Consider the following 18,387-nt stretch of genomic DNA (forward strand, 5'->3'; position numbering starts at 1 on the left):
AGCTTACTAAAAATGTCGTTGTACTTCACTCGTGCAATGACAATAAAAGGCTTTCTATTCTATTCTATTTCTATTCTATTCTATTCTATTTCTATTTTGGCTTTCTCCAGTTTTGCTTTGGGCTGCAAGGAGGGTCCCGGTGGCTTCCAGTGTGTGTGCAAAGAAGGCTATGCCGGAGAGAGATGTGAAAAGTAAGTGTATTGATGAATCCCTTACCCCCCCCCCCCCCACGGGGGGATGAGTACACCCAGACCCTACGGGAAGTCATTAGTGATAATGAGTGCTAAAGGTCAAAGACTGAAGAGTGCCGCTGTCGCTCAATACCGATCATTCGCTTCTCTTCCATAGATGTGCTCCAGGTTTCTATGGCGATCCCGTGATGGCGGGGGGCAGTTGTCGGCCCTGCAATTGCCACGGAAACGGCAACAGCTGTGACCCCAGCACCGGAGGTAGGTCTCAAGAATGGATCAATGCTGTATTTTTAGAATGACTGTCTACCCATGTTGATATTATAATTATTATAATAATTCAATAATAATAATTTTATTATTTAAATAATTGTATTTCCTTTTCCCCTCAGTGTGCAAGAACACGGAGCCCGGAGACACAAACACAGAGGGGCAATGCCAAGGTCAGAGGTCACCTCCAAGCCGACATTCTTTTTTTATTTACCTTACCTTAGTGTATTTTTGCTTATGCTTAAAAAAAATCGTAAACGTATCGATCATATTTTATTATTTCATTTTATTGTGTGACGATGTTCTTCGTCATACAACATATATGCTCTTTGAGTCTGCCTCGTGTATGTACAGTGCTATATAAATAAAGTTGCCTTGCCTTGCCTTGCCTTTCCGTCGCTACGACGACGACCATGTCACTGACGCCCCACCCCCCCGCTTTCTCTTGCAGAGTGTGACAGCTGCGCCCAGGCGTTGCTGGCCGACCTGGAGCGCCTGGACGACGAGCTGACCAGGATCAAGGGCCACCTAGAGAACGCCTCCGCCAGCGCCGATTCCTACGACCGGCTCAGCAAGCTGGAGAAGGCCATCTCCGAGACCAAGGTAGCCCTTCCGCCGTGCGCTGGGCGCACACGCTCGCGTTAGGCGTTAGCGCTGCACGGCTTCCCGTGGAAACAAGAGGTCCTGCCGCTCGCGAAAGAGCAGAGCCGACCGACGCAGAGTGAACGTTGGCAGCCGTTGAAGGAAAGTCGGCAAGGATGGTCGGCTTTCCTGTCGGCTTTACTTCAACGGACATTCGGTTGAAGGAAGAATTGGTCGGAGAGTCGGCTCTCCTTCAATAGGGTCGGCTTAGCTCAGGAGGTAGAGCGGGGTGACTTGTAGCCGGAAGGTTGCAAGTTTGGTCCCAGTGTCGAGGAGTCCCTGAGCAAGGCACCCTCACCCTAACTGCTCCCGACGAGCTGACTGACGTCTTGCGTGATTGCCGTCGGTGTGTGATTGTGTGCACGAACCGCTTTGGATAATATTGTCGGCTAAATGTAAGAAGTGTTGAAAGTCTAAGGCCCCGGACAGGCAGTGAGATCCACGTCGGAGCGGAATGTCTTTTTGTTGCTAGGAATGGGAGACTAAACAAAAGAAACATCCGGCCTGCCGCTTGCTAAGGCTACAGGGACGGGTGTGACTCAGGAGAAGGGCAGCTCCCTTTGCAACCAGAGGGTCGGGGGGGGGGGGGGGGGTGTTGGATGTTGTGGTGTCAACGTGCTATTGAGCAAGACATACATTACTCCCAAGGGCGCCAGACCAGGGGGTCGTGGGCTCGCATTGGTCGAAACTGCGAGGCTGAAACCTGAGGCATGAAAGGCTGTAGGGTGTTTGAGTGGCCGTAGCGGCTGGACCATCACCATGATGTTCCATAGCTCTTCATCTCCATGAGTGAATGGTGCCAAACGGCACTTAAGAGAAAAGGCTGGGCTTTTCCCACAAGGCGACAAGTGTAATGCACACAGACGTTTTAGTATGCGCCAGCATGTCTCTGTCTCGATGTCTGCAGTGATATAGCACAGTAATGCCCATTATGTAGACTAGCATCCATTTCCATTTGAGTGCCTCTCCATCTCGCTCTGGTGTAATTGCGTAGTACACACTCATACGCGGACGTGGAGTGACTAGGTTGTGTTTTATGCAATGCCATCGTTTCCGCGGTTCCCTTGAAAAGTGATCTGTGTGTGTCTATGGGTATTTGTGTCTGTGTGTGTGGGGGGTGTGCGTCAACACACGTAAGCCACTGCACGGTTTGGACGGCAGCAAACAGCTTGTGGCCTGCTTGACCTGAGACCCCCATGGAATCAGCCATTCATGCCTCATGAAGCTGCTGCTGTGGGCGAGAGATGGGTTGAGATAGGGCTTTGGCCCCCACAACCGTTTCTTTCTATTCGTTTACTTTGGGAGTCAAATTTTCGATTCTTTCTCATAGCGGCGTGAAAGGAATGTATTGTGGCTCTCGTAAAATATCTTTTTACAGATCTTTTAATATCGCCAAACACTTCAACAAATAACCTTTGCATGACATCTCAAGTTTAAGTATGGTAGTATTAGTATTAGTTTGTAGTACTTACGTTATGTTGCCTAATGTAACCGTGTTTGCTTTCTGGATTCTTGCAGATTCTACTCAACAAATTCAACAACGACATTGAGAGCCAGAAGCCTAAAGTTGCTCAGCTAGAGCAAGATGTAGAGACCCTCAATGATGATATCAGCACCCTTAAAGCCAAGGTAGAGACACACGCACAAACACGCATGCACAGAAACGCACACACGCACAAAGATGCACACACACACACGCACACATACACACACAGACATACACAAACACATAAATATACAATTTGTTATGTATGATTTCTATGTAGGCTGATAAACAGATGGCCGTGGCAAAGAAAGCGGTCCAAAATGCAGAGAAAACTGAACAAAGAGCCAAAGATTTGCACACAGACATCAAGGAGATGCTGAAGAAAATCCAAGGTAACGCAGGGGTGACCTTCAGAAAAATTCTCTGTCTTTGGGGCCTTTTCCTTTCCACTTTTCCCATATCATGATGATGACCATGAGCTATGTCTTTCATAACAGATTACCTTTGGTTGAATTATAATACCATTACATGTGGAATACGCTAACTCTCTCTCTATCAAATTACATTGTCTTATAAAAATCCTGCCGGTGCGTGTGTGTGTGTGCGTGTGCGTCTTTGTGTGTGTGTGTGTGTGTGTGCAGCTCTGCTGAGGGAGCTGATGAACTCTGACGGTGGCGACTCACAGTCTCCTGACCTGTCGAGGCAGCTGGACGAGGCTCAGCGGCTTGTGAAGGAAATGGAGAAGAGGAACTTCAACCCCCAGAAGGCCGCAGCTGAGAAAGAGCGAGAAGAGGCCAGGAAATGTGAGAGCTCTTCCTGTTTACTGACTCCTCGACAGCCCCCGCCCTTTCCTTGTAGGAGGCCTCCCCTTAAAAGCTTTTCTGTCCCAATGCACTTGTTACAAAAACGATCAGAGCTCTGTTGTCGTGGGAATGGGATGATGGTCAGCCTCGGTGCAAACAAGCGGTTTAAAAATAATGGATTTAGCATACTGGAGGAAAACACTGAGTGACTGTTTCTATGTTGAGATAGATAGTCAAAATAAAGTTTGACCGTGGTGTTGAATTTCTGTTCTGTTCTTATTTTCTCTTCCCTCCGCACTACTCTCCTGTCTTCTCCGCTCCTCTCCTCTCCCTCCTCTCCTCTCCTCACCCCTCCTCTCCTCTCCTCACCCCTCCTCCCTCCTACCCCCTCCTTTCATCTCCTCCCCTCTCCTCTCCTCTTCCCTCCTCTCTTACCATCTCCTCTCCTCTCCTGCAGTGCTGGACTTCATTAAGGCTGACGTCAGTAAACAGTGCGACACCAACCAGGCTGCTGCCGACAAGATCAAGGGCCAGCTGAAGGGTTTCGAGGCCAAGCTGAAAGACCTGGAGAGGACCCTGAAGCAGGCCGAAGACAACGTGAAGAAAGCCAACACCCAAAACGGACTCAACGACAAGTCCCTGAAAGAACTTCTGGTAATGGCTCACATCATCGTCATCATTGATTATGGATCATTGAACAATCAATAGTTTGGATTTACTTCTTTTTTTTTTTAAATACACCAGCCTTATTAAGAAACTTCCATAAAAAGTTTAACTTTCTGAACCTGGCCGATGTTTGAGGCCAAGCGATACGATTCAAACACGGCGCCGGTTGCTATGCCAATGCAGTTAATCTTATGTTCTATGTATCCTGGTTCTTTTTTATACTCAGCTCCATGTTTGTATCTGTTTTCACCGTACAGCGCGTGGTTGAGGATGTGAAGAAGGAGACGAAGGCGGTGGAGGACATGATGGAGCAGGCTGAGGATGAGTTGCAGAAGACGGAGGATCTGGCAACGATGCTGGCTGACAGTAAAAAAGTACGGAAAAACAGGACATCGTGAAGGCTTTTCTGTCTGATCTCAATTACACACCTTTTTTTAAACAATATAATACGATGTTATTTAAATGTAGTTGGGTAGCAGACAATTCGTCGTGATGTTCTCAGACTGGTTTAATGGTAGAAAAAAAACGGTACAACATACATCCGATTTAAAAAGGGGTAGCTCAGTTACAAACACGCCCTTGAGCCTCCTACGTTGTATCACCTCTATGTCTCGAAACAATCCACTACCGACAGACAGAGATATGCCTTGTCCATCACGCCTTCCCAAGAGACAATCCTATAATTAATAATAATAATTGCTGTTCTCTACATGCGCTGAGGTGCCGTGCGTGCCTGCACACTCCACTTCCACAACATGTTGTACTAATCGTATCATTGGATCAATTTTGTGAATAACGCCCTCCCTACCGATCCTCCCCTCGCAGGAGTACGAACAGCTGGCAGCACAGCTGGACGGAGCCAAGAGGGACCTGACCCAGAAGGTTAATGAGATCTCCCAGGCGGCGAACAAAGAGGACCTCGTCAGGAGAGCAGAGGAGCATGCAGACAAGCTCAGCAAGATGGCCATGGACCTCCAGAAGTAAGGGAGCTTTATGTGTTGGAGACGTACCGCAACCACCCTGTTTCACTGTGGTGGTGGCGTAGAGTCGTAGACGTGTTCTTGGTAGCACGAAGGGAGCGAGTGAAGTCATTGTGGTTTGTTTTAAATTTGATATCATTGTGATATGATTTTTATACTATTTAGATTATATAATGATGTATTATTTTGTTATTTTTAATATTTATATATATTTTTTTGCTTACATTTTAATTTTTATCTTAATTTGTATTTTTCTTTCAATTTATATATATATATATATATATATATATATATATATATATATATATATATATATATATATATATTCATTTATTTATTTTTTATTTACTTTTTTTTGGTGATGTACGGTGGGGAAATCAGAAATTTAAACACTCTCTCTGCCGTTTTGATGTCCTTCCTGCACTGCTTGCCCTAACCTGCGCTTGTTTTCCTTTCCTCCAGCGCTGTGGGGAATGCCAGCGGGCGTACGGACGTGCGTGATGCTATCGATGCCATCAACGCCTACAAAAACATCACAGACGCCATAAACGCCGCGGAGGCCGCAGCCAATGAGGCTAAGGCAGCTGCCGACAAGGCACTGAAGGTACGCCTCAAGTCAACCTCAATTCCATAACTTTTTTGAAATATTTTCTTTTCAACTGAAAACCGTCTAACAAATTAATCTCTTACGTTGTTAAGAACGTGAAAAATGCTGACCTGACCGAGAGGGCGAAGGAGTTGAAAACGTCCGGAATTGAACTGCTCAAGGATGCGAAGGACTCGCAGGATGATCTTAAGGGTGAGCGTCCTTCTAGATGGTTAACAACCTCTTCATCAACCCACGAGCCAGAACAAAACCAAAATGTATTTATCATTGTGTTTCATTTCTACAGCCGCAAAAGATGAGCTCAGTGCCCAGAAAAAGCGTCTGAAGAACGCAGACATTAAGAAGAAAGCACTGGATAAGGACCTCATGAATGTCCAGGCAGAACTGGATAACATAAACAGAGGTTGGCTTTAATGAATCAGTTAGACACATACTCATTATTTGAGAGATGAAACGACCTGCCCACATTCAGTTGTTTATTAATCTCCTTGCTCTATTTCCCAATAAGATGACATTGGCGATATGATTGACGAAGCCAAACGGAAGGCGGCCAGCGCCAGTACCACGACAGCAAACACCCAGGACAGACTGAACAACATCAAGGATGAACTGGACAAGATCAAGGTGACTCCGGGGGACTCTAACATCACTGATCTCATGGACGAAGTGGACCAGTCAGGTGAGGACCAGGAGACCATGTTCTTCCACCTTGGATTGTCCAGTAGTAAATTCGCTCCACATTGAAATCAGCATGTTACTTCTTGAGCCTGATGAGGGTGTCTCTTGTGATTTTTAGTGAGGGATCTGCTGAACCAAATCCCAACCCTGGAGGACAAGCTGTCTGAGATGGAGAACCTGACCTCGCAGTTCCTCCCTGTCAGCAACATAACGGAGAACATCAAGAAGATCAAGGAGCTCATCGAACAGGCCCGTGACGCAGCCAACAGGGTAAACGAGTTACCCACAGTATTCATGGAGAGTAGAGTCTTTCCCATCCCCAAGGGACCATTTGCAGACTGTAGTAGTATTGATAGTTAAAACAATTACACTGCCTAACAGTGACCACCTCACAAACAATGAATACGAAACGAACAAGACATTAAAACTAGAGCTGTCAGTTAAATGCGTTATTAACGGCGTTAACGCAAACCAATTTTAACGGCGTTAAAAAAATTATCGCGCGATTTACGAAATTATTTTATTTAAAAAATAATAATAATAATAAAAATTCTTTGGCTCAAAACAAAGAAGCAGTAGCCTGACTGCTATGTTCAAATGACATTTGTTGAAAGCAGTCGTTTAATTGCACTATAGGCTCTTTTTTTGTATCGTCCTGTTTTGATCAGCATATGCCAATGTTGTTATCAATAAAAAATCATTTGCACAAGGCAAGCCGATGCACTTCACCATGTTGATAAGAGAATTAAAATGAGAAGAATTATGGGACAAAAAAATCAAGGGATATTTAGCATAGAAAAAGAATTTGCGATTAATCGCGATTAATCGTGAGTTAACTATGACATTAATGCGATTAATCACGATTAAATATTTTAATCGCTTGACAGCTCTAATTAAAACCTTAGACATTAAAACACATGGATGGTCAGAGGACACTGAGAGGAGAGAAGTCCTCAACAGTTCTACTGCTTATAAAGCCAATTGACGCTTGAACACACAAAGGCCTCGACCAATCGGCTCTCATTCGAAGAACTCTCCTCTATGCTCTGTGCGGAGCTCCTGAAAGTCCTCGTCCAAACAGTGGATTGCAATGAAACACGGCATGTATGATACATCTAGCACCTTTCCCACTCCCAACCTTTCAGATCAGGGTCCCGATGAAGTTCATGGGCGACGGCTACGTGGAGCTCCACACACCTACCGACCTGGATGACCTCAAGGCCTACACGGAGCTGTCTCTGACTCTGCAGAGGCCCCTCAGCGGGAGGGGAGACGGCAAGCGAAGACGGCGACAGGCCTCCGACGACCCCAGTGACATGTTTGTGATGTACCTGGGCAATAGAAACGTGAGTTGGTGGGCTGGCACAGTAGCTCAGGAGGTAGCACGGGTCGACTGGTAACTCGGAAGGTTGCTGGTTCGATCCCCGGCTCCTCCTAGAGCGTCGAGGTGTCCCTGAGCAAGACGCCTCACCCTGACTGCTCCTGACGAGCTGACTGTCGCCTTGCATGGTTGACGCCGCCGCCGGTGTGTGAATGTGTCCATGAATGGGTGAATGTTAGGCAATATTGTAAAGCACTTTGAGTGGCCGCTGGTTAGAAAAGCGCTCTATAAATGCAGTCCTTTTGCCATTTGCCGTTTGTTACCGACACGGGGATTGGAAAATGTGTGGATGGCGTGTTTAACCCTACACTCTGTCTCATCCCTCCGTTAGTCAACCGGGGACTTCATAGGCATGGCGGTGAGGCAGCACGAACTGTACTTCATCTACAGGCTCCACGGAAGGGCGTACGAGATCAAGACGGGAACCGTCAGCCGCTCGCTATCAAACCCGGCCATATTTGACAAATTGGTCCTTCAAAGGTAATTTAAATCCTTAAAATCCTGCACCTGGACATTGTATTCCTCTTGGATTACATGGAAGGGGAGTGGATAGAGCTCATTGGATCCGGTCACAGCTCCTCTGCTTGTGGTTGTTTCCTAAACGTTTGCATCGTGTGTTCCATCGTTTAGGATTTACCAAGATGCACAAGTGACCTACACCGAGGCCCACACGTCCAGAGAGCCCAAACCGGCCGTGATCAGCACCAAGCAGGGAGACATGCTGGAGAACCTGCTGAGCCTGAACCCAAGTGATGTGGTCTTCTATGTGGGAGGCTTCCCGGCCGACTTCACTGTAAGCTAACCCTGTAGCATGGTCAGCCCCACCGGCTTCATGCACCGTAGAACACGCGGTCCCATCAGGGGACCGCTGGTCACACAGGAAACTAATGTGAGCTGCCGTTTTGGTGTCTTCAACAGTGTTATAACCCCGTTCTCTCCATTTGTATTTCACCACAGCCCCCGGCGTCTCTCAACTACCCCATGTACAGGGGCTGCATTGAGTTCTCCTCATTCAACGAGCGATTCTTCAGCCTCTATAACTTCAAGGAAGCCGTCAAAATCAACCGGGAGATCCCATGCAAGAGGTCATTATTTTCAGTGTTCAACATACTGTACTTGCGTGCTCTGTACTAGCGATAGTGATACGGATATATGGATGCATGAAAGCACAATTTAGTGGGTATTGCGACGATATCTATCAATACTCAAATGCTATAAAGAGATTACAAGTCAGGCTTTTTCAGCTTGGGTGATTTCTGGGTTGCTGTGATGTGATGTTTGGCTTCTAACTGAAATTGTATGTGCTTCCCAGGCATAGGAAATCAACCGAGACTAAATACTTTGAAGGCACAGGCTACGCTAAGTTAGCTATCGGTACAATACGTGGGTCGTTTCTTTTGCTTGAACAGAGCCTCAACACTCGCTCGGTCGACGGGCTGCTCTTCTACATTGGAAACCAGGTACAGTCACCAGGTCCCTTCATGTCTTCATGGTTTGATGAGTTTTATTGGTCATATACATGTGCAAGAAATGAAGTGAAATGAAGATTTGGCAGAGCCTGCAGAGATTGTGCAACATTCAAAATATAAAAAATGTAAATAATGTGACAAATTGAATAAAAATATGTAATAAAATAACAATTAAAACAATTAGCCAGATTGACTATGATGATTCGAATGCGTTTACACAATTGTATTAATTTATACATTAATACAAAATGAATGAATGCACTTTTTATTTTCAATGTTTTGTTGAATTTTGATTGAATGTATTCTTTGACACCTGTTCTATAGGATAAATATTACACCTTGGCGGTTGAGAGCGGCTATGTTGTCATCCATAGTGACCAGTTGGATGCACCAGCCAGAAGCAAAAAGAAGATCTTCCCTGTGGTAAGTGTCTCAACTCTCTACGGTCAAGAGCCTGGCTTTGATATCCCTTGTGATATCGAATTATAACTACCCAAGTTCGCAAGTCCTCTGTGAAAATAGATAGCCTCAAATGTCATCCGAACATTGTTTTTCTTCTTTCACAGGCGGATTCGGCAGATATCCTCATCATCTTCGATAGTAAAAACAATATGATGAAAGTGAGAATCGGTAATGATTTGGTGGTCGAAGCAGCTGCTAAATATGATGGGGCAGAATTTGTGGAGTACTACATCGGTGGTGTGTCAGCTGACGCGAGGGAAAGGTATGAGGCTTTGATTCAAAGGGCTGTGCTTCCTACATCTCCTCTAACTTGTTGATTTGATCCAATGAAATGATTATTCAATGTTTTGCCATAGCCCCCCCCTCTCCCCCTTTCGACAACAGGAAAGACCATGTAAGAAGGTTTTTCTAGGAAACCTTCTAATCTTTTACTGCCTTACAGGAACAACATCACCATACCAGCTATCAAAGGGTGCATCAGAAACATAAAGACCAACAAAGAAAGCCCTGTATACCTGGAGACGGTCGGCGTCAGCAGAGGTTGCCGCCTGGACTTATTGGTGAGGAATCTGGTCTCGCAGTCTGCTATTCCCAACTCATCCACCCTTCCACCTCATGTGGTGCCATACTGTTCCCGTTAATTGAACCATTCTTGTGTCGCCCTGTCTCCTTTTCATAGGCTATTCGTAAAGCAGAGTTCGACCTGGGGAGCTCGCTGGCAATCCTACCGGCTCCCATTAGTCTAGACAGGGACGTCAGCCTGTCACTGGGCTTCAGGTCCACAGAGGACCAGGGTCTTATTCTGGAGCAGAGCCAAGTGGTGAGTCCCCATGCCCCCCCCCTTTCGCTGTACTAGATGTTTCCTCAGGTGGCTTATCCCTATCCTCTTATGTTGTCCAACTTTCAGATCAGCGGGCTTAAGCTGGAGTTGTCGGACGGCTGCGTCAAACTGAGATTTGGAGACAAGGTGTTTAAATCGAACAGACAATACAACGACGGCCAGTGGCATTACTTGACTGTCACCAAATCTGGAACGAGGTAAATATACCTGGTGGATGGACGGATGGATTGACAGACTTATGTTTACATGTCAGACAATCTGTTTTTGAGAGATCATGGATATATGAAAATAAGCATGTGCGCGACATCAAACACTTCCATCACGTCTCTCCCTAGTATCGAATTACTCATAGACGAATTAAGAGGAGCAGTGCCGCAGCCCAATGAGTCGTTCCGACCGGACCCCATCAATCAGGTCTCCCTCGGGAAGGACATCTTCAAGGGATGCATCTCAAACGTCTACCTGAAACGGTAAGCACTGTTCATGTAGCACACGCCCGTAGTTCCATCGCAGTACAGTCATAGCGTTGGTACTCTATGGTGTTCTTCCACTGAGACATGCTCCCTTTTGCTCTGTTTTTACAGGCCGGACCATCTGTATCGACCGGAGGACCTGAGCACCTTCCAGTCCTCTGGGAGTGTGGAGCTGGACGTTTGTTCGCCTGAAAGACCGCCAATGATGATCCTTGACACATCCCGCCAGGTCAGGATAGCAGTTGATTGAGACAATGGATTTTTAATGGGTTGATCTGTTAAGTCAAATCAAGAAAGGGAATTCCCTCCCAGGAAGTCATGAAGCCTGACATTTTAATTCATTTGAGCGGTATCCTCAAAGTATTGACCAACGTGAATGGCATTCACCACATCATTGGCAATTCGGGCACAATCTTAGGAGTAAGTCAAAGGGCCGACTTCTAAGGTTTTGTATTTAAGGAAAAGCAGATAAATGGAATTAAGGTTAGGGCATTTGTATGCCATACAGCAGTACGATAGTATTGCAATAGTTTATATTTGCCCCTTCAAAACATTTTGTCTAACCCACACATATACCGGTTACCTCATCCTAACCATAACCGGGACCAAAATCAAACACATACCACTTATCCTAATCCTAACCCTAAACCTAACACTAGCCCTAACCGGGACAAAAAACACACGTATACCAGTTACTTCATCCTAACCCTAACTAGGACCCAAACCACACATATACCAGTTCCCTCATCCAAACCATAATCCTAACCCTGACCAGGACCATGTCTCTCTTGTTATTAAGCCTGATATAAATCTGTGTATTTTGTTTAAAACCTGCTTTGCTGCTTTATTTCCAGAATTGAAGAAGCAGAAGGATGTCCTAAAACCTGCTGACATTGAGAGAAAAATATATGAACTGAAAACTGTTGCTAAACATTTCCTATGTATTTGATTTGAACAAGATCAACAGTTATGTTACCGGAACCATTTTATTTGATGTATGTCTGTCTTTTTTATTATTATAATGAAAATCAGTAGAAACAAGGATCTATTCATGTCTGTCATGTCTTTCTTCATCTCACACAATAATACAGTAATAATCTAAATCAATAATCTAATGATTTCTCACTAACCATTCATATGCACTCAATGGCTAATTCTGTATTAATTTCATCAAAAAGGGTCACATTATTTTTGATATAAACTTTAAGATGGTAACAGTGGACTGAATCAAATAAAATCATCCTCGACCTAAAATATAAACCAGTATTCTCCAGTAACTATTCAATATAAATCACACACAGCCTTAGTTGTAGGTGGAGGTGGGGGAATGGTGTGTTTGTGTGTATGACTAAGAAGGAGAAGTATTAAATCCTGTGCTTGATCAAATAACAATTTATGTTTTGTCTCATTCACTTCCACTAATAACAATACTAATTCTAATTTTAATGTAATGATTGTTCATTATGGTCTTCAGTGAACTATGAGGTATCCAGTCCATTGTTGAGTTTATATATTTATATATGAATAAATATAGAAATATATATTGAGATGGAAGACAGAGCAGTATTGAAGCTCAAGATGAAGTCACTGTCTCATCTGTTATTTATATCCTGTATTCACAAGCATAAACAGCTCCATCAAATCAAACCCACATTTACATAAATTACTCACTTAACAAATCAATGTATTCAATAACGTTGTACAGAGTTAATGTGCAAAAACAAATGAGCACACACAGTATTCATCTGAGGAACAAACACAGTGTTCATCTGATGACATACAGATTAACATACATTATTCAACAGTTAACTGTTGAAATGTGCCACATGTATGGCAGCAGTATAAAAGACGACAATGTTTTAATCATAATCATAATTAACTACATTTTTTAATGATATTACCTATTACATTTTATATCCATTGATACATTTCTTCCCGAGGTCAATAACAATTGATTGACCTAAAGAACACTTCTTACCGGCTTAAAATCTGATGTAAAAATAAATTCCTCATAAATAGATACTGAGGTGTTGCTATAGTGATGGTCTCAACACATTCTCAAGCTCTGAGTATTAGAAACACGAGGGCAGGGTAACATGCCGATGCAGAAGTAAATTGATTACACTTAACAATAATAGTATATTCATTTACCATGAATTGGTTAATTAGTTAATGCAGTAATAAACATTAACTAACAGTTACCTAAATGTTAACTAATGGTCTAGTATTCATTGACTTATAGTTTTATTTATTTATTATGGTGTTGAGGTATACACGTTATCATTATTTAATAGGGTTAGAGTTAGACCTAAACCCTCTAATCCTTACCATAACCCATAAACTAATGTTAATGTTTACAACTGCTTTTACTAATGTTAATCAATGTACCCTTATTGTTAAATGTTACCAATCAATTTCTTTATAGATCTTATCCAGAGCTTTACAGCCATCTCAGCGAGGGTACGCCTATGCGACTTTGCTGACAATCAGAACGGCTCAAATTATTTGAACAAATGAAATCTGATGTCGAAAAAGAATTTCGATGGTGTCAGGACCCTGGTGTTACCTTTGACACCAGGGTGCATGTTCACATAACTGTTCGGGGTTGTCTCAATGGGTATATCAGCCCCCCTTTTCCAGAGAATACTTTATTTCCTCTCTTTTCTTAATGTATGCTGAACACATCTTGAAGTCCTCAACGTCATTTGCAGAGCTGGGAGGTCTCGAGATGCCCACCGTGGCCTTGTACACCTTGCCACTGGCCCACTGTGACACTCGGCCTGTTTTTTTTGTCTGCTCCCCGTCTGTGGTGTCAGGACGCCGTGCAGACCGTGCAGACTACTGCGAACGCGTTGCCGCCGCCGGTGTCGGAGTGTACAGAGCCTGCCTCGCTGCAGCACGCCTACCGCATGGGCGCCGCGGTCAGCAGCCTCCGCTTCAGTCTGCCCCCACAGGCCCTGCTGCCAAAGTACGCACAACCACCACACCACGAGAAACTACTGCACTCACTCCAAAATTGTATAAAATACTATATCCCATAGCGTATGATAAGACATGCGTGTATGTGTAGTCATGCACATGCACACACACAGACAAACACACACGTACACACGCACAGACACACACTCACAGACACACACGCACACAGGCACACACACTCACGGACACACATGCACATACATACACACACACACACAAGCACAGAACTATTCGGTTGGGACCCGTTATGTTTTGCCCATGTCGCACAAGCACACACACAAACATGCACACACACACATTCACACAAACAGAAACACACACTTGCATGCAATCACACAAACACAAACAGACACAAGCACACACGCACACAAACACAGAACTAATCGTTTGGGACCCTTTATTTCTCGCCCATAGGCCCCACTTCTCTCTAGAGGTCCGGACGAGGTCTCCGGATGGCCTGTTGTTCTTTGCTGCGACCAGAAGGGGGAACTCTCACATGGCTGTCTACATGTCCAAGGGCAGAATTCGATTCTCTGTGGGCAAAAATAAAGAGATCTTCAACCGGGAGAAGTACAACGACGGGAAGTGGCACTCGGTCAGTGAACGTCACGAAATCACAAACCCTTTCAGGACTCTGAGGGTATTGATCCTGTTGTTGCTTAGGTCTGCCATCCTGTTGACTCTTGGTCCTCATGTGCAGGTCATGTTCAGCTTGGAGAAGAAGAAATTCAGATTGATTGTGGATGGAATCAGGGCTCAGGATGGCCAGCTGACTAGTAATGAGGTGGCTTCGCTGGAGCTGCTGTCCCCGCTTTACTTAGGAAGTGCCCCTGAATCCCTTCACCAGTATTTAAAGGTAAAACACACCGTTTAGCCCACTGTATTGCTTTGTCGTATAACAGTTATCATTCTATTACATTACTTAATTGGACAGATTTTAGAACCAGTCTTTTTCATTGATCAGATGTGTTATATGGCTTGCAGACAGATACTTATTGATCTGTGGCTTTCAAGATGAGTGAAAGGGACTTGAATATGCTACTGTAAAATCCATGTATTATGTTGAAATGCCATCATGTTGACCAGGCTACTTGATTTTTGAAAGAAGTTTACTCTAATAAACCCTTAAACACTGCCAAGAGCAGTGTTGTCTGGACTAGTAGAACTCACTCCCTGGGGTCGAATCTGACTTAGAACTTTATATGAACTTTATATGATTTTATGTTTTGTCCACTTTTAGCAGAAAAGCCTACGCAAGCACAGTGTGTTGGGCTGCCTCCGCAACTTCCAAATGAACGGCCGTGCCATGCTGCAACCAACCACCAATCACGGAGCCGGACCCTGCTTTGATGGACCGTTGCAGAGCGGTGCCTATTTCCCGGGGAGCAATGCTCATGTCGTTTACGGTGAGTCAACTGAAGTAAGTGCATTTTTATGGCGTCTGTCAGATAGTCGTTGATACCATCCTTTTCTATATCCCCCCCAGAGGACGACTTTGTTGTGGGCGAAGACTTTGAGCTGCTGTTTGACATCCGACCGAGGAACCTAACCGGGGTCCTGCTTCACGTTGGGAATTTCAGCCGGGCCAAGCATGGAGCCAGTGAGGGACACCACCTCAGTCTCTACATGCTCAAAGGAGAGGTGAGCATGTAGAGTTATCCATGTTGACGTTTAATTGTCCAGAATTGATTCTGATCATCAATTCTTCATGCACCACCATGTACTACAATGAGAACCGACAGTATCGCCTGGTAAGTTCTCTGCTTCTTCATGAATGTCTCTGTTTTCGTCATGCTCTGACCTACAGGTAATAGCACAGGTGAACAATGGAGCAGGTGAATTCTCAGTGTCAGTCATGCCCAAGACTGCATTGTGTGACGGGACATTCCATAAAATATCAGGTAAACTCCCGGTCAACGGTTTCATGACAACACATGGTCACCAAAAAGGTCACAGAATTGATGTGTTATAACAAAATGTACTATTAACAATTTAACAGTAGAAAGGGATATTAATTCAGCGGGTGTTTGTGTGTTTCTCCTAGTGATCAAACAGCAAAATGTGGTGCAACTGCATGTGGACACTGTGGACAACCACAAGATCGGACCTCCCTCTTCAGTTACGACACTGACTAGAGGCCCTCTGTATGTGGGAGGCATCCCAGGTAGGTTGGAACTGACAGACGCTCCACAGACAAGACACCTACATTGCATTGAGTGGATGCTTTTATCAGAAACATGAGGCCTTTCCCTCAATGATTCTGACATTTGTGTTCAGTTCACAAATAAAGTTCCTCCGGGTAAAATCCAGAGAATGTCCGGTTTACAGTGCATGTGTGATGTGAAAGGGATAATATTATGGTGGGAATCTAACCTCCAACCCCGGGCAGTTACACAGGGCCACGGTAGACACGTCAAGACCAGACAGACTGAACGACAGATCAGGGATTTAGCAGACGCTTTTATCTAAAGTGACTTCCACGTATCAATATTACATAACTACAAATTGGAGTGCTGCATGACCAATTGCTCACGATATGGTGCTATTTAAACGTTGCAGCAAAGGTCTGATGCATAGGGCAGTAAGGCTGCAAGCATGGAATAGATGGATCTATCAGTTGGTGAGGTGTTCCCAATAGAGCTCAAGGTTCTAATATATTTGACTTATATGTATTTATTTATGTATGCATATATATATTCAATTAAAAGCAATATTTTATATATAATAACATAATATGAATACTATGCGTATGATAATAATAATTATAATATTATAATTATATTAGTAAATAGATCAATCAAAATAGGAAAAGTTGATAAAATAAAAGTTAAGAAAAAATAATCGATAAAGTTCCGAATATTTTCTAAACCAGTAAAGACACCAAGACTCAGTGATAAGCATGGCCGGTTTAACCCACTTACTGAATGTTGTGTGCTGCAGAGAGTCCCCGGAAGCAACCCTCGCTCCCGGTCTCCTCCTCCTTCGTGGGCTGCATCCAGGACATGACGATCAACGGCAAACCCGTCTACTTCGAGAGGCTGTCTAAAGCGTCCGGGGCGGTTAACCTCAGGGAATGTCCGGCGGGCTGACGCAGGCCTACTACTGCGCTACTATGACCACGCCCATGTCCATATGCTATGACCATGTGCAATCTCAATGTGTAAATGATGTACAGTATATTGAATGTGTGTGTGTGTGTGTGTGTTTGTGTGTGTGGGTGTTAGTGTGTGTGCGTGAGTGCTTTTGTATGTTTGTGTGTTTGTGTGTGTGTGTGTGTGTGTGTGTGTGTGTGTGTGTGTGTGTGTGTGTGTGTGTGTGTGTGTGTGTGTGTGTAAAGACAAACGAGTACATGTCTTTATTGATCTGTATCAGGAAATACAACTACTAAGCTTTTCCGTTCAATGTTTCAGTATTTATTCTTTTTTTGTTAAATCCTACATCACAGTATCACTGTATTGATGCATTTATACCAATGACGTTTCACATCAAATTAAGAAATCTGTTCGACTTTCTTTGACTCTACACGATACTGTATGAAGCTTTTATTGGAAATAGCTGCATTGCTGTTTGACTTCGAAGCATAAGCGACCAAGCACTTTAAGTATTCAAAAGACCAGAGGATCATTATCATTGGTTAATGTCTTTGTTCAACTCAAGTTGTACAGCCAATAGGTGGTCTTGTAAATGACGCCATTGTCAGATAATGACAAGGTTTATCTATCACACTAAATGACCACTGGTCGGATTATATGTTTACCTTTTTGATAAGATCTAGACCTAACTGATCATCCTTGAAATCAAACCAGATTTTCCTGAATTAATATTCCATTTGTTGTTGTGCATTCCGAAGTGAAAGTGTAAGCTGTTGTTTTGTGGACATAAAATCTGAAACCTTTTTTCGGAATGTGTTTGAATGTAAATTTTGTTTCAAAGCTTGGATTCTTTAGCCTTTGTTATTACAAATATTAACATCAAAATGCCTTGATTTGTACAACTTAGAATTTTTATTTGACTGTGCCATTGAAATATTGTTCCACAAATATTCATGTTTTTCTATAAATATTAATCGGATTGTTCACCCACATTTCCAGGGGTATTTTATGCTTTCATTAGCAATGCAACAATATGGTTGAGTTCATAAATAGTGTTGGATTGATATTTCATGTATTTCATTTCAAAACGTATTAACTGTCTGAATGTGTCAAAGTAGCCTAAATCAATTACATGATAGGCTGGAAGAGGGTAATTGGCATTTATTTATGTTTCACTGTAGACCTGCTGTTTGAGTGAAAGCAAATAAACAAAGTGTGTGAAACTGGCAGCCTGTTACGTTTTTGGTTATATTCCAAATAAGACATTCAAGCAAAATCATTAAAGATTTATACTATCACATTCTGATTCAACTTTTTGGTTCCCAAGCGACTGAAGAAGGAGCCTCGGACGCTGATTGGCTGACTGCTCA

The 18,387-nt window shown here is 43.8% G+C and overlaps 1 protein-coding gene across 2 annotated transcripts in view; it reads left to right on the forward strand.

Annotated features, from left to right (window-relative positions):
• LOC130388067 (laminin subunit alpha-3-like) overlaps positions 1–18,374 on the forward strand; it is a 79,934-nt gene extending 61,560 nt beyond the window's left edge. The window contains exons 43-77 of one of the 2 annotated variants that reach the window (XM_056597392.1): positions 111–191; positions 349–449; positions 581–631; positions 910–1,061; positions 2,619–2,729; positions 2,867–2,978; positions 3,228–3,389; positions 3,847–4,043; positions 4,313–4,429; positions 4,881–5,035; positions 5,498–5,639; positions 5,735–5,834; positions 5,929–6,045; positions 6,151–6,321; positions 6,439–6,590; positions 7,466–7,666; positions 8,033–8,181; positions 8,332–8,494; positions 8,659–8,786; positions 9,014–9,161; positions 9,495–9,593; positions 9,737–9,894; positions 10,075–10,192; positions 10,312–10,452; positions 10,540–10,670; positions 10,809–10,943; positions 11,058–11,175; positions 13,763–13,914; positions 14,340–14,520; positions 14,626–14,781; positions 15,166–15,331; positions 15,412–15,566; positions 15,733–15,826; positions 15,970–16,089; positions 16,866–18,374. In XM_056597392.1, the coding sequence (XP_056453367.1) occupies positions 111–191; positions 349–449; positions 581–631; positions 910–1,061; positions 2,619–2,729; positions 2,867–2,978; positions 3,228–3,389; positions 3,847–4,043; positions 4,313–4,429; positions 4,881–5,035; positions 5,498–5,639; positions 5,735–5,834; positions 5,929–6,045; positions 6,151–6,321; positions 6,439–6,590; positions 7,466–7,666; positions 8,033–8,181; positions 8,332–8,494; positions 8,659–8,786; positions 9,014–9,161; positions 9,495–9,593; positions 9,737–9,894; positions 10,075–10,192; positions 10,312–10,452; positions 10,540–10,670; positions 10,809–10,943; positions 11,058–11,175; positions 13,763–13,914; positions 14,340–14,520; positions 14,626–14,781; positions 15,166–15,331; positions 15,412–15,566; positions 15,733–15,826; positions 15,970–16,089; positions 16,866–17,014 (4,783 nt within the window). In that variant the 3' untranslated portion in view covers positions 17,015–18,374. Of the gene's footprint in view, positions 1–110; positions 192–348; positions 450–580; positions 632–909; positions 1,062–2,618; positions 2,730–2,866; positions 2,979–3,227; positions 3,390–3,846; positions 4,044–4,312; positions 4,430–4,880; positions 5,036–5,497; positions 5,640–5,734; positions 5,835–5,928; positions 6,046–6,150; positions 6,322–6,438; positions 6,591–7,465; positions 7,667–8,032; positions 8,182–8,331; positions 8,495–8,658; positions 8,787–9,013; positions 9,162–9,494; positions 9,594–9,736; positions 9,895–10,074; positions 10,193–10,311; positions 10,453–10,539; positions 10,671–10,808; positions 10,944–11,057; positions 11,176–11,800; positions 13,711–13,762; positions 13,915–14,339; positions 14,521–14,625; positions 14,782–15,165; positions 15,332–15,411; positions 15,567–15,732; positions 15,827–15,969; positions 16,090–16,865 lie in introns of those variants that run through there. The other variant, XM_056597393.1, reaches the window with a different exon arrangement.
• Positions 18,375–18,387: the final 13 nt, after the last annotated feature.

Source organism: Gadus chalcogrammus, chromosome 8 (genome assembly GCF_026213295.1).
Source record: "Gadus chalcogrammus isolate NIFS_2021 chromosome 8, NIFS_Gcha_1.0, whole genome shotgun sequence".
In the NCBI taxonomy this organism is placed as follows: domain Eukaryota; kingdom Metazoa; phylum Chordata; class Actinopteri; order Gadiformes; family Gadidae; genus Gadus; species Gadus chalcogrammus.